The sequence below is a fragment of the Ciconia boyciana genome, chromosome 1 (genome assembly GCF_034638445.1).
Source record: "Ciconia boyciana chromosome 1, ASM3463844v1, whole genome shotgun sequence".
NCBI lineage: Eukaryota > Metazoa > Chordata > Aves > Ciconiiformes > Ciconiidae > Ciconia > Ciconia boyciana.
Window position 1 is genome coordinate 61,902,212 of NC_132934.1, and position 15,621 is coordinate 61,917,832.

The 15,621-nt window shown below is 43.4% G+C and overlaps 2 protein-coding genes across 12 annotated transcripts in view; one reads left to right on the plus strand and one right to left on the minus strand.

Moving 5' to 3' along the window:
- Positions 1-1,194, minus strand: part of WASHC4 (WASH complex subunit 4) — a 42,826-nt gene extending 41,632 nt beyond the window's left edge. For all 5 annotated transcript variants that reach the window (XR_012043903.1, XM_072870891.1, XM_072870897.1 and 2 more), the window contains exon 1: positions 1,048-1,194. Coding sequence is in view for 4 of the 5 variants with exons in the window: in XM_072870891.1 (XP_072726992.1) it covers positions 1,048-1,108 (61 nt within the window). In the remaining variant the exon portion in view is untranslated. The remainder of the gene's footprint in view (positions 1-1,047) is intronic.
- A 7,880-nt stretch (positions 1,195-9,074) lies between these two features.
- ALDH1L2 (aldehyde dehydrogenase 1 family member L2) overlaps positions 9,075-15,621 on the plus strand; it is a 41,695-nt gene continuing 35,148 nt past the window's right edge. For 2 of the 7 annotated variants that reach the window (XM_072871015.1, XM_072871024.1), the window contains exons 1-2: positions 9,135-9,273; positions 15,205-15,346. In XM_072871015.1, coding sequence (XP_072727116.1) covers positions 15,326-15,346 — 21 coding nt within the window. In that variant the 5' untranslated portion in view covers positions 9,135-9,273; positions 15,205-15,325. Of the gene's footprint in view, positions 9,274-9,731; positions 9,855-15,204; positions 15,347-15,621 lie in introns of those variants that run through there. The other 5 variants (XM_072871033.1, XM_072870983.1, XM_072870998.1 and 2 more) reach the window with 5 other exon arrangements.

The window sequence follows — 15,621 nt, forward strand, 5'->3', positions numbered from 1 at the left end:
ATTTCACAGCTAGAGAACTGGTAAAAACCTCAGCTCAGGATGGTTTCAGTTTCCACTGAAATCCAGATTAAATGAATATGGCATAAACAGTATCACCCCTTGGGATAACATTATATGTGAAACAGTTGGTCCATGAGTGACATATTTTCACAGCAACACCTGGTGTAATTAATTTGACACAATTCAATTTACAGCGTGTATTACAGTGTGACAACTATGTACGTTCCCTGTTTAGAAAGTAGGTCACCTCCACAGGCTGCAAAAAGCATGGACTTTGACGGGCACACAAACCCACTGTCAAAGACTTAAGCATTACAAGGTCTTATTTAATTATTTTTTAAAGGTGAAACCGCAAGTGACTGCCCAACTCCATGCCAGAAAGCCTTTACCAACGGAAGCTGCGTACGAGTAACTTATCTCGATATGACTTATCTGTCTAACCGAGGAAGCAACTGCAAAAATTTGTGAGCCACGCGAAATGATCGGGAACGAAAGACACACCATCCCCACGACAAGCATCTGTTCCTCCTGCCCGGTTCGAGTCACGCAAGCCTGCCTGCCCCCTCCCTGCCATGCTGGGGGCACGGGAGACGACTCCCCAGAGGGGGTAAAGGATGAAGCGTTGGAAAAGCCACTCTCCCACCCCAAACAACCTCCGACAACTACGGAGAGGGTGGTGGGAGGAAGAAAGGTCACCGCGACAGTCCACCCCCGCAGGCCTGACCGGAGGAGGAGCAGCACTCGGCTGGCGGCCGGGGGAAGGGGCGCGGCGAGCGCCCGGCTCCCCGCAGAGGGCAGGGTCCGTGAGGGAAGCTGGGGAGGGCGACCTCGCTCAGCTTCCACGACTGCTTCCTCCTCCCTCCCTTCCTCCCTCCCTCCCGTTCCCAGCGGGGGTGCAGCGGCCAGCGGGGCCAGGAGGGGTGGTCCGGGGCCGGGAGGGGACCGGGGTCTCCTCAGCCCGCGCCTCCCCCCACTCCGTGGCGGTTACGCCGCAGCCCCGCTCGCCCCGCGCGGGCCTCTCCCGCCCCGCCCTCCGCGCGCGCTCACTCTGCGAGCCGTCGTCGAGGCGGTCGAACTCCCAGTCCGGAGAGAGGGTCTCCAGCGCCATCGCCGCCGCCCGCGCCCGGCAGCGGTTCCCCCTCCTCCCTGACTCAGGCGCACGAGACTTCCTGCCCCGCTCCCGCGCCGCACTCTGGGAAATGGAGGCGGAGGGGACGCTTGGACTCCGGGAGGAGGAGGCGGGGCGGGGCGGGGCGGGCGGCGGAGCCGGCGGCAGCGCCCCCGCGAGGACAGCCGTGGCACACCACCGCCCCCCTTCCCCCGCGGGCGCCCCGCCCCGCCCCGCCCCGCCGCCTGCCCTGAGCGGCTCCCGGCCGTTGGCTCCCTCACGGCTCGGCGGGCCGGTTCTCAAGTGTCCGTGCCGCCAAGTGCCTGCCCCGCGGCGAAGGTCAGGGGGAGTAAAGCAGAGGCAGAGCGGGGGGAGGCAGGCGCTGCGCTTCGGCCCCGTGGTGCGGGGGGAGAGCCTGGCGGGAACGGCCGCGGGCGGTGGCGCTGCCGAGGCTCCTGCGGAGCGGGCAGCAGCGCCTCAGAGGTGCGGTGGGGCCGGGGAGTCCTCTCTCCCCTCTTCACTCTGACCCCCCCTGCATCTGTGAGCTGATCATTTTGGTGAGGCAGGGCCTATCTCCGAGGTGAGGGGGCTTTGGGAGCTTTTCTGCTTTTTCCCTGGTGTACAGGGCCTGAGTCCCGCCCGCACCGATTCCACACCTCTGTCACGTTGCTGAGAGGAGGGAAAACTGCCGGGTGCAGTCGATAGAGTGTGACACCCCCCCTCCCCAGCACATCCCCTTTCTGATGCTGGAGGAAGGGAGCGGTGGGAGGAACCATCCCAGCTCTGGGGGAGGGTCTGGAGCTCAGAGACAGCTGCACGGGATGACTGCTGCAATAGTGTTATCATCTAATCATCTCACTGTCATTTGTTGTCACAGGGCCATGAGGTACTTACCTGCATGCGGTCAGTCACTGGTTTTTTTCAGGGCCTTGGTGGGTGTAATATCAAAGAATAAAAATAGAAGTACTTTAGATAGCAAGAGAAGTAGCCGTTCAGGGCCATTAACAATGACCACAGCAATTACATTACCTCAGCAGAATCTGTAGCATCAGTAGAAAAGGAAATGGCTTCAACAGCAGTGTCACCAGGAGCATCAGCAATTTCAGTGGGGAAAGAGCAACAAAAATAGCAACTTTGATGACAGATGTATCACTAAGTGCAGGATCATCCATAAAAGCTAACTCTGTAATGCAGCAGGTCTGAAAATAGCACCTACTATAATTGTTTTCTAATTAAAAGGGATCCATCCTTTGGAATCTATTGATTTTAAAAGTTTCTCGGAAAGAAAGATCTTGTTGGCAGGTTTATTGCTGATGAGTTTTTACCCATTTAAAGTGCATTCTAAGAGACCAAGCTGGGTCTGGGAAAGAAGAGATCAAGTTTAGTTTTGTGTGAAATGACATAAGCAATGTTTGGAATAACTTTTTTTTTTAAGGGAGAGAGCTCTGCTTTGGTGAATGTTGTCAAATAATCATAATGTAAATATGTCTCCTCCACTCATTGGCTTCTGTGCAAACTTAAGATGTTCATACTGGGGTTTTTAAGTCCCTAGAAGTTCAATTGTGCAGGATGTTGACAGCTGGCAGTGAGCACAAGTGTCTCTAAGAAGAGGATAAGTATCACACAAAATGAAACCGCAATTTATGCTAGACTTTAAGGATTGCATTCTGTCTACACCTATGCAGATGCAGCTTTCGTTGAACTCAGTAGAGCTGCTATACATTTATTCAAAGCCAAGTTATGTCTTCCTGTTTTGAAAAACAAAACAATAGAAAACTTTTCTCTACAAGCCACATATGCTTTCTTTGAAACAAATACTGTTTCTTTCAGTTATGGAAGACTGCACATAAACAGAGGCTTTCAGACTGCTTAAAAAGCAGTCACCAGGCTTTTTGTTACCTGTCTCAGAAAAACGTGTCCTTGAATTCTGCAGGATGGTACAAGAGAGAAATTTGTAGAACTGGCACTTGGCAGGGCCCTCCCTTCCCCACGTCTGAACTGAATTTTTAACGAGTGAAATACTGTAGGGTTGGTTATTGCAAGGTTGTGAGATCATCAAAACTGCATGCAAGGTAACCCAGCTGGTTGGTCTATACAACGGCCACACCAAAGAGTGCACTGTGATCCCCACAGCGTAAGCTGATGTAACCCTTAATTTGAATATGGAAAAAGAAAACTATTTTAAAAGAAAATGTATTGAAATGGTGCATTTTTTAAAAAGGAGCAGGAGGCTCCGTAACGGGAAAACATCACAATTAGGCTCAAGTGAGTACACCAGTTAAATTTTATGCTGCCATTCATGGTTATGAACGTGCTGCAGTTATTTAAATGACTTATTACTGGGTTTTCCTTTGGCTCACTAGGTGGCAGTGTTTTGTTGCTTACACTGACGTTATTTAGGTCAATGCTCGATGCTGCTAGAATTTATATTTCCTCTGAAAATCTGATTTAGACTTTTATCTTGAAGCTGGCTGTTTTAGTGACAGCAAGCCTAGCTCAGCTGTGATTGATAAGTTTTCTGTGCTGTCTTATCAGCGAATGGTTTTATGCTGTTTGCTCATGTGAAATTATTGACATTTTATAAGCATAATTTCTGAAAGCTGGGTGACACTCATGGCTTCCATTTGTACCAGGAAGCTTTGATTTGGTACAAGCTTATAGGAAGTTGCTAAGATTGCTCAAATATCTTTTAGTATCTTCAGGTAATACAGTAGTCAGAAAAGTCTTTAGACTTTGTTTAATATAGTGATTTTTGGTAAGCTGAACATAACTGAACACAGGCATAGTTGAGAAAACAATAATTTCTTTTGACCAGACCAAAATGATCATGAAAGTAAAATTTCATATTGGACTTTCACATGAACTGAGTGAAATGTGAACATAAATATGTTCCAGCTGAAATCACTTGTTACACTTGAGTACTACAAAGGGTAGGTGAGAGAATAAAGTCCAAAATATGGTAGAATTAAGATGGTACTATGAGCATTTTATTTAGGAAGTGGCTAGGTACCTATGGATTTATAAATCAACAGGAGCTTGATTCCGTGACGTCTTAGAAATCTTTTTTCCTTTGAAATTATCCCAGTTGGAAATACCATTCAATATTGGACAATACAGTTACCTGGTATTTTTAAACAGTATTTTTATGATCTTTGAAAGCTTGTTGAAAACTTCAATGTAGCATTCAAACAGGAACCATTTTATTGAAAAAAAAAAAGTGAAAAGCATTCAGAGAAAAAATTGCTCCTCATGTATGCAGGCAAAGCTCCACCAAGATTGATAGAATTGCAGTTACTTATAGGGGAAAGAATTTGGCTTGCTGGATCTGCAGGAAGTCAACTATGCTATACATTCCTTGTCTGTGGAACATTTAATGCTCAGCTCCCTGTATATTTTAAATAAAATAAAGTTCTTGCTTAAAGTTTTTGTGGCAGGATTCCCAGAAAGGATTTTACTATCTGAGATTTGCTCCTTGCAACTCTGTTCCACAAAGATAATGCCAACTTTTTTCTATTCCATAGTATGGAATTTGAGAGACTTCCATTTATGCATATGAGTAAGGCATCTGCACATGATAATTCTTTCTACTGGTTAAAATGGTAAAATAATTCCCTTTCTTCATCAAATATATGCCGCCTTTTGGTTACTCTGGAAAAATGAAATGTCAAGCATAAGGTTTTAAATGGTTGTCTAGATGGCAGAAAATCCCTATCTGTAGGTTGTGAAAGCCTTACTACCATGTAGGTGTCTGGCCTGAAATGAAGTTAAGACACAGTGAAAAAAAAATATGAAAAGCAAGTTTTAAATATAAATGTTGCAGAGATAAAACAAGAAACAACTTTCCCATGAAATCTTGCTTCGGCAAGTGGAAAAACATGAAAAGTTTCTGTTGTATAAAATTTGAGTTGAAACTTGTCATGCGATTAACATAGTTAGGGAATAACCAGGACAAAGCCTTACTTTATTTTTTTAATTACTTAGTCTTTAAAACTGGGTGAACTCTAAAGTACTCCTGAGGAATTTGAGTCTGAACTATGACCAAATCTTTATTCATCATGAAGAACGCCATCAAGGCTGATTTCCAATGCCAAAAAGCCTATGCAGAGCTAATTTAGTTGATTATTGAATCCCAGGGCATGATTTTCAAAAGAAAGCAAATCTTGGAAGATTCTGAGCAGTTTCCCAAGCACTTCAGCATGTGCACGTACTCGGCATCCTATGGAACACAGCCTTCCCTAATGATCTTGCCAAGTCTTGATGATATCTTCAAAGACACTGAGTAACTTCTGCTTCACAGAAACCAACAAGTATTTATAATGTTCAGCTGGATTAGGTCCTGCATTTGTTCTGTACATTTCTGCACATACAACACATTTTGCTTTGTGAGCATGCTATTGGACAAGCATGTTTTGCTTCTGAATAGTTTTTATATACATATCCCCCTATCTGTTTTTGTGACTTGCTGACATACATCTCTGGAAAATTAGGGAACAGAAAGGGGGAAGCCAATGCTGGAAAGCTTACTAGGGATAATTGCAGTTTTTTTCAAAGCTAAACTTTGGCTTTAAGAAACAAGGACCAGAACTGGAAGAAAAAAATCAAGAGAGAAAACTTAATGTATAAAATGTGCTCCAAACCAATTGTGTGAATTTACACTACCACTGAAGCTAGGATTTCTGCCCAGATTAACAAGAAATGTTGATAATTTGCAAGGTAATTTTCTGACTGGGATACAGAAATCAGTAGGGAATACTTCGCATCACTTTTTCCAAACAACATAAAGCCCGGAGGAGTGCATCGTGACCATTATAATGTTTAACACTGATGTTGGAGTTTACTATGTCACACAAGACCTATTGCTCAGTCTCAGACGGACAGGTCAACCTAATCATTTTCTGGATGACAAAAAATGTACGATTTGAATTGACTGTAAATGTTTACACTGACCCTTGAAATTCTAAATAGCCAATTTGTTAAGTGGTTGTTAAAACCCATGCATATGGGTTCATCACTCTGATCATAAGGAAGAAGCCGATGGTATGCAGACACCATCCTTGCATGTGATTTAGCGCATCCTTATCCCCATTTGTCTCCCTGCCCCTCTCATTAGTATGAAATCTAAAGTAAAGCCCACATCTTACTCCCCAGCTCTTCTTTATACCATGATTCTGCTGACAATGGACACCTTCTCTTGTGACTTTTCCCTTTTGTCACCTAACATTTGAGTAGTCTGTAAAGTAAATGGAGATATATTATTGTCTCAATAGGTTTGGAGTTGTGTTTTGGAGATGAAGGTATGCCAACAAATTAAAACCTCGGTGCTTTACACGTGCTTTGTTGTACTGTCTATGTTATGAGTGTATAAAATAGAGCCAGAAGTCATTACGAATTGCTTACCTAGGAAAACCAGGTATTTTGCCGTAAGCCTGTGTGTCAATGGTTAAATGCCAAGTATGTGGTGTTCTGTTTGGAGAGGATTTTGGGTCATGAACTGGGATTTGGAGTTTCATTTTGGAACTTCAGCAATGCTTGAATCCAGTTCCAAACTTTGCAGTATAGGACCATTTTGATGCCAGCTTTTATAGTAGAAGTTGTTTGCGCTCTATTGTATGGAATTTGTGCGACTTCCATCAAGTTACAGGAAGACTATACATACACTGATTCCTCCTACTGTCTAAGGTAGTGAAATAGTTCCTTACTAACTAGATGTCTATACTTTTTATGTGAGCACATAGTGGCCTTGATCAGTTGCATGGCTGTCTTGTGCATGCGTGTGTATAGTCCCTGTATTGCTACATGACCTATCAAGCTGTGCAATTATTAATCTTTCTTAAAGAAACTGCTAATTCCAAAAGAAGATTAACAACAGGCATTTCAGACCAACAGTGCCTGTATTAGTTAAATGACGCATTTTAGTCCAACAAAATAATGAGTTTTAATGTTTTTATTGTACAATTTAGAGAGGGAGTATTTTAAACAGTGAAATTTGGTAGATTTATGTGAGATAATTGGAAGATATGAGGCCACATACCCATAGCAAGTAGCCAGTAACATCAGAATATATACTATTTTTAAAATAAGCCACAAAGCAAAATCTTTTAGCTTTCTTAATGAAAATCTGGAACTACTGTACACCGTTATTTTTAAACCCGTAGTACCACAGATACTAGAGAAGGAACCACTTGCATAAACATATTGTCCCCCCTTGTTAATGGGACTTTTTAATTAATTCTACTAGTTTAGTTTTTAATGTCTCAGAGCAAAGAAACTCACTAATTACCCTTGGTTGACTATTCCGTAATCTAATAAATCACCACATGCTCCAAATGAAGGCATCATGAGAAGAATCTTCACTGAAGTGGGCCAAGTACTCCCCTAGGTTTTTCACCCCATAGAGAGGAAATTATAAGAACAGTGGTTTATTTTAATTAAAATGTTTTTATTAGAATTTCTGTTGATTCCACTTGATGCCACCTACACTTAGGGGTCTGCCAAAAGCCTTGAATAAAGGGCAGGATATAGTTTTGCTACACAGGAGTAAATCAGGGAGTGAATTGTGTTATGAGAATCACAATGCAAGCCCCTGTGTAACTTTATTCCATGGGGGAATTGTGTTGTGCTAACCTGACTTACTTTGGGACTGGCACAATTTACCTCTTGCAGCACCTCTCCTTCCTGTGTCCTCTCAGCCCAGAGGGAGCAGCAGTTCTGCAGCCGTGCTCTTCTTTCAGGTGTAGCTGAACATTTGAAGTATGCTGAAGAAGAGGGTGGGGGCCTGGGGATTACTGTCTCACTTCGTTTGCAGGAAAGCATCAAAAAATCAGTGAGACATGGATGTTTGCAAGTGCGAGGGCAAGACTTTGTCTCCTGTATTTTCTACTGTAGCAAGATCTCTGCAGGTCATAAATTTGGTTTCAGTGTTGCTTCTGACCTCTCTGATGTGGGTCACAACTCAGCCATATGATGACCAACTTCTCTTTTTTTTCCTTCCTTGTTTTCTTGACAGGAACAGAGTGTGTTTCAGCCTTTTACCCACCCTTGTTCTTTAAGATTAAGTGTTGCTGGGGTTTAAACCTGACCCAATTTGCAATGATGCTTATACTACTGCCATGCTATCTACTTTGGGTTTGCTATTCATACCCCTTTTGGGGTAATTTTTGTTTGCCTTCTGAGATTTTTTTAGGACTTTGGATTTGCATTTTCAAGATCTTCTCCATACCTCTGACAATAAGATTTTGTTGTGACTTTAGAAAAAGATTGAAGTTGAAACATTTGTGTTAATAGATGACCTCAAATGGTAGAAGATTTTTTAAAATTATTAAGTAGAATGAGCTGCTTTAAAAATACCTGGTGATGTTGGCAATACGGATTTCCAGAAAGTCATTAATGCTTTTTAACCTCATTACTGGCATTTTTGGCATGCAGTAACCTAAAAATTAATGTCGATAATCTACATGATCTTTTGACTGTCACATAAGAGTGAGATGAGTGTCTCGCCGAGGGGCCAAAACGGGAGGTACCGGCTCTGCCGCCTCCGAGGCTGTCAGGGGACGGGGGCTGTAGGGCCCCCGCGGCGGGGGAGTGCGGGGGCACTGCACGCGCCTCGGACCACAAAATGCCGCCCCAGGTAGCCGTGACTCGTGTCCTCGTCGGCCGGGAGCCCCTCAGCCCGCCGCGCTAGTCCCTGCCCTCGGGCCCCGTGGGCAGCAGCGGGGAGGGCACAGCCCGGCTCCGGGGGCTGCGCCTCGCGGGGAGAAGCCAGGGGGGCAGAGGCGCTTGCCCGGCTCCCCGCCCCGCCCTAGGGGGGCTGCACAGCCCCTGCCGCCCCTGCCACCCCCGCCGTTCCGCCGGGGCCGGTCCCGCCGTGCGGCCGCCAAGGGGGCGGGGGGCGCGGCGGCAGCGGGAGCGGCAGGTGCGGGGCTTCCCCCCGCCGCCCGCCGCGCCGGTCCCCGCGGGCCCGAGCGGGGGCGCGCCGCCGCGGATGCATGCGCTGGCGGGGCGCCAGCGGCATCGGCGCGGGTTGCATCAGACGAGGCGGTCCGCCGCGGCCGCGGTGCCGGCTCGGTCTTCGCCGGGCGGCCGAGGAAGCCGGCGGCTCGGCGGCGCTCCGCAAGATGCTGCGGACAGCCCCCCGGCTGCTGCGGACGATCTGCACCACGGCCGCGGTGAGCAGTGTGGGGCGGGCAGCGGGGGACGTGGGCCCCCCCGTGCCGTGCCGTGCCGTGCCGTGCCGGGGGCGAGCGGCGGGGGCCGCTCCTCGGCGTGCCGCCCCGGCCGGAGGGCAGCCAGGGGCCGAGCAAGGAGGGGGAAGTGGCGGGAGGGGGCATCAGGAGTGATGCGTATGGTCTCTGCCGGGGTTTTCGTAAGGCGCGTACAGGCACGGGAAGGTCAGGAGGGTTCGGGAGAGGGCTTGGTTTGGGTGCAGAAGCAGCATCTTACCCGGCTGGTCTGCGAGCGGGATCGCAGCCATCATCTGGGCGCTGCATCTTGCAGGGATGTGCCTGGAAGCTGCAGGGAACAGGCACCAGCGATGCTGTGATAATCCCCGGTAATCGCGTGGCGAGAACAATGTGAGTGTGGCTGTTCGCTGCCTCCCTCACGCTGGATTTGCCCTGTGGGAAGCTGAAGGTTGCCTTCTCAGGAAGGACCATGCCCGTTCCCAGTGCCGGAGAGAAGCCCCACGCTTTGGCCTAGGAGGAGCGTGTAGTTTGTGACCTTCTCATCGCCAGTTCCTAGCTCTTGGATGGTGGGTTGCTCGGGGTTGAAGTTGATGGCCTAAATTCCTCTGCACGCCATGGTTTAGTTTTTTACAGCTCTGCGCATTTGTTCCAAGCTATTCTTTATGTCCTGTTAAATATATAGACTGCAGAACTCCTGCAAGTAACCGCTCCCCGAAAGCCTTGCCTGATCCAAATTGTCCATATGTGTAGGTCTGGCAAGCTGAGTGAGGCTGGGAGAAGATTTTTTCTTTCTTGAAGACTGTTCTTTGTTTCATGTTTGACTGCTTGGTTTAGCCTGAAGACAGCAGTCCTACTAAGGTATCTACATGGAAGGAGTTAGAATAAAGAGATTTAATACAAGCTTTTTGGAAATGCAATCAGCAGTGCCAAAAAATGAGAATGAATGACTGATGAGAACGTATTGCCCGTAGATGTGTAGATGGGAGGGGGGGCTCTACAACAGGTTTCTATTTGGAGGCACTGGAATTTAGCACATGTAGGGGGATCCTCAACAGAAATAAAGTTGCAGTACTGCTTTTCAAAGGAGGCATAATTCTACATTCATTTTAAAAAAGATGTAACATATTAAAATATTTACTAGCTTCACTAAATTCTTATACAGAATAAATAAAATATTGTAATCTTTTTGATAGTAAGCTTCATAACCAGAGTAGCAGTTACTAAGTGTTAACCTTCAAGAAGTTTGATTAGAAACTTACAACCAATTGAACGTTAGACACACATACAAAAGAGGCAGTAACAGAAAATTATTTTTATCTGTGAAATAAATATTCTCCTATGGATAGGTTTCGTAACATTAGATTCTTCTGAGAGAAGAAAATGTAGCTCTTGGACTTGTCTTCCATTTTTAGGAACTAGAACTTGACAAGATAGTTGCCAGCATTTGTCAGGCTGCTTCTCTATGCAGTGCTTAATTCTATTTATTTTATTTTTGGTTAGGTGTTTTGGAGGAAAAAAAGAACCAGAATGGAAGCAAACATTAAAATACTGTATATCTTTTAATGAGCCATTGTAAAATAAATTCCAGTGCTGTATCAACAGATGATATGGCCAGAATTTTTAAATAGGAAAGTTAAACTTAAATCTGCGCTTTCATATTGAGGCAGTGAAAAAGAAGTGGACTTTCAGACAAGTTGCGTATTCAAGATAAGGCTGCTTTTACAAGTAGTTCTCAGGTTTTATGCTCCTTACCTTTATCTTACTTTCTTTATCCACATTGGGAGCACTTGAGTCAGGGAAACAGAATTAATATTAATCTGTGTTATAAGAAAAATAGAAGGTTGAAGAAGAAATTAAAAGCTCAGACAATGAAAACAACAGAATTACAGTAGAGTGAGCACAAACTTCTAAATCCTTATATTTTGGTAGCACTGTCATAATAACTACATAATCCTGTGATTCCTAATGTAATAAAAGAAAGGCCACATCTCTCTCAGCCACCTGAGCTGCATTGTTTGCCATAACTAGGAACTGGGTAATCTTACAAAAGTACCGCAAAAAATCCACTCTGATAGTACATGACAATTAACTTCCCGTGCATCTGTAATTGAATGAATGTTGTATGTCTGTAGTCAGCCAGGCAACTGCAAAAGAAATCTAATATAGCCTCTTAACATCACTGACAGAAACAATAAAAAGTTTAATCTTTGTATGTGTTAGTTATAATGATCCAGTATCCATCTAGCACATTATTCAACAACAAGGTTGTTTTACTGTTCTTTAATGAGCTTCCTTTCTACAGCTTCTTGATGAACACTAGTGATGGTACGCTGGCCAAAATGTGCCATTTCTATAAGAAAGAAAACACCAAATTGTTTTTCATTTCTCTGTAATCTTATAGAGCTTTCCATTTTAATTGGGTGTTATGTCCACATTAAATTATTCTAAAAGGATTTCCCACTTGCACAGGCCTAACTCATCTTATGTAAAAATGCTTGAGGAGAATTTCCAAAATACGACACAGGGTGGCTATAAGATCTCGTGCAGTTGCTCAACTGCCATTTTTCAAATAAGACAAAAAATGAAGGATTGAATTTGTGGTCTGATCACGCAAGCCCTTCCACATATGGGATTTCTTTTCTTTTTTTTTTATCAGTAGAAATCCTCTGCATGGCTGACTTGTGGGTTTGGCTCCTGCTTTCTACTGGTAACAGTGTATGTGTTAATACGCTGCAAGCAAATTGCCATGTCCAAGCCAGATGTTGATAGAAATCACGCAATACACATGTACCATTCATTGGAGAAGTAACTCAAGAATCACTGGTCATAGCACAATTACCAGATCCATCTTGCAACTGAAATCAGTCTCCATTTGAGTAACTTTCTATAAGTGTGAGACAGCAGAGCTGATTTGCTGCCAGGCTAATCTTTTTGTGCACTACAGTGACGAAATGGGACTTAGCCAGTCTGCAATCTTCTCAATTTTGCCAGTTTTATTTTTTTGTTCCTTTGGAGTCTGTATTCTCTGTTTACTTCTCACTATTTGTTGGCTCAGTTCCACAAGTAACACAAATTAAGCACGTGTAGCTTTACTGAAACTATGTTGATTTACAGCAACTCATGATTTGGAACTGACACTGGTATGCAGTTCCATGTAATATGAGAATCAGATGTATTGACAGGGAAACATGAACTAAAAGTTAAGTTTAGGAATAGAAGATGCATATGTTATTAATGCTTTGTGAATAAGTGGACAAAAAGTAGCTCTTAAAGTGGTGATAAATTTGGACTGAAAATTACAAGAATATTGGCCAAGAATCAGGAAAGCAACAGAGTACAGCAGTGAGTAAAAGTACTTTAAAATGGAGGTCGGATAAATTTACAAAAGCAATCATATGACATGATTGTGATGGCAGAGAACTAGATTTGTTAGCTAAGGAGATCCCTTCCAGTCGTCTGTTCTTACTGAAAGATGTTAACAAAAGGACAAACGTAGGATAAGTAACTCTCATCTGGACTATCTTTAATGTTTCTTCAATGTACTAGTTGGGCTACCACTGTAAATTAGCACTGTACAGAAATCAGAGGATTTCATACCATGCCAAACATGTTCAGTGATCCAGCAGGTTAATCTTTCTCCAACTTGCCTGCTATAGTTAAAATAATTGATTAGGAAAATAAGTTGATAGGAAATAATTGATTAGGAAAGTAGTTAAATAAGTGATTAGGAAAATCTGGTCATTACTTTTTGTAATGCAGCAACATTTCTGCTGTAAAAGCAAAGGTATCAGTCATAAAGCATTGGTGATGAGATCTACCTGCATCCATTGGGCCTTGCTAGACAAAGATTGCAAGGATAAGTTGTGCTCATTGTAATTCAGAACAAGGTCTTGCCTTTATTAAGAACAAAATAGTGGACATATTTTAGGCATTACTGCCAACAGTTCAGCATTGGTTAAGAATATTATAATCACCAGTCTCACAGACGTTTTTTACGAACCAACTATAACAATCTGATTTTGCAAGAGCCTGAGTTATGTCCGCCTTTGTGTCTTACTACTTGTTACTACTGCAGTTGCACTAGTGCTGACTAATGCTGTAATACAGGGACAGTTTTACTACGCAATTTCATTCTGAGGGAAAATACTGTCTCTGGACAAATAGTTATTTCCTATTATTTTCTACAAAAAATAAAAAGCACACTTCAATATTCCTCTAATGGAACCTACCATTTCATAACTCCTTTTTCTGAGGCTAGCTGCACCACTAAAATGTAATTTGAAAACAGCAAAATACATCCATAATATTTCAGCTGTGAAATGAATTGCAATGAAACGGATTGTGGTTTTGAGTAACCTCTTTTTCAGGACATCTCTGTTTGTCATAGAATTTGTCATATGATTTGATGGGCAGTCCAGAGCATTTGGTATCCAATCAGTAACCCACTTAGTCAAGGTGTGGGCCACCATAAGAAAGGGTGGAGAAAAACATACACGTGCCAACATACAGAACAAATGCTGGTGGTTAAGATATTCAAACAGTGCTTTGATTCCTCTTTATCATTCTGAGCTTATGGTATCTGATGGGTCATTCAGAAAAATGGAAGTCAAAGTCCAATTGGGAAAGATGAAGTTAAGAATAAAGGTGGGGATTATGTGGATTTATTTTCTACCTTTCATTCAGGCCTCCTGAGAGGAGAGATCTTTAATGGTTTGAGTCTAGGAATAGTTTCTACTAGATTCAGGTTTGAGGAAGTAAGTTTTCTGCTTACTCTGTCTGGACCTTTCCTTCATAACCAGATCTGCTAGTCCATTTGTTTTTTGAAGGTTTCCAGTTTTCAGTTTCCAGCAGCTGATGAAAAATGCAAAGGCACTCCTTATAGGGACAGTTCCACCCTTCTGCCAGTGCCTGCATGCTCATTCCTGTTCCCCCGCTGGACCTGCGTTAGGACTTGTGGCAGTGCAATGAACTAGATTAGTGACTAGATCCAGTTAAGAATAAGCTGCATTTTGTCAGGTCAGTGCCTCCTTACCTCAGTACCCTAATCCAGTTCTTGCAGCTACAGGAATACCAGTTCTGGGATAAAGGAGGTGTTAGAGACAAAGGACTGGAGGTAGGGCGGGAGAGGAGCACAACTGTCCCCTAAATCTAAAGGGACTCTGGAGGAATTAGTAGTTTTCTCAGGGTGCAAGCACTTGAATAACATAGCAGTATGTGATATCCTGATATCATAGTAGTGTTGTGATTCTAACTATCCTAAAAATAAAAAGTTGGGGCAGTTATTGGCACTTACTCAGTCTGAAGAAGCTTAAAAGCACGTGTCCAGTGTACTGGGATGCAAACGCAGAAGGAAGTCAAACAAAGGAACCTTGCAGTATTTCCTTGTAGGACGATCAAATGGATGATCATTACCTTGGAAGGAACAACGCAAGCTTGTCTTCTTTGGCCTATACATATTAACCACAAATAATATGCCACCATTTAATTATAGGGATTTAGAGGGCATGTTCCAGGCACCTAAGTTATGCCTAGAAAAGTGTTTTATGTATCTGTTTCAAAAAATGTATTTTCATATCTTACCATATTAGTTCTGACTACAAATAAGATCATGCAGCCTATTATGCCTCTTGTAACAGCAGTGGGTCTGTCTAATGAAAATACTGGGAAAGCCATATAAACATCAGTGACAGTATCAGATGATACTTTTATGTTAAGTGTGTTCTCTCTGAATTGTACATTGCCTGTCATTAATCTCAAAAAATTGATTATTATTCCTTCAAAGGTGATTGGGGTAAAAAGACTATTCAATTTTAAATTGAAATGAACATTGATCAAGAAGGAGCAAGAGAGAAATGTAAGCAACAACGTATTTTCTTTGCATCCTAGAAAATGGCTTATTTTAATTCTTTTTACCAGGCTTACCAACATAAGCTAAAGCTAGCCCTTATAGGTCAAAGTATTTTTGGACAAGAAGTTTATAACAAGCTGAGAAAAGAGGGCCATAAAGTTGTGGGAGTATTCACAGTGCCTGACAAGAATGGACAAGCTGATCCTTTGGGTAAGTGTAACCTTAATTCAAATGTTAAGATTACAGGCATATGTAACAAACTTGCCTTTTCATGAGAAGGCGATATCTCTGTGGGAATGACTTGCATATATTGCCTTTATTACACTGGATTCAGCGCAAGAACTATGCTTTAACAAACACAAGTCCCAGAACTGGTTTAACCTTGTTAGTTAGTCAGTATTTAAAAGTTGTTTCTAACCATACAGGGCCATACATTATGATATTTAAAAAATAAATCAGTCTGGGTACCTTATTTGAATGTACAT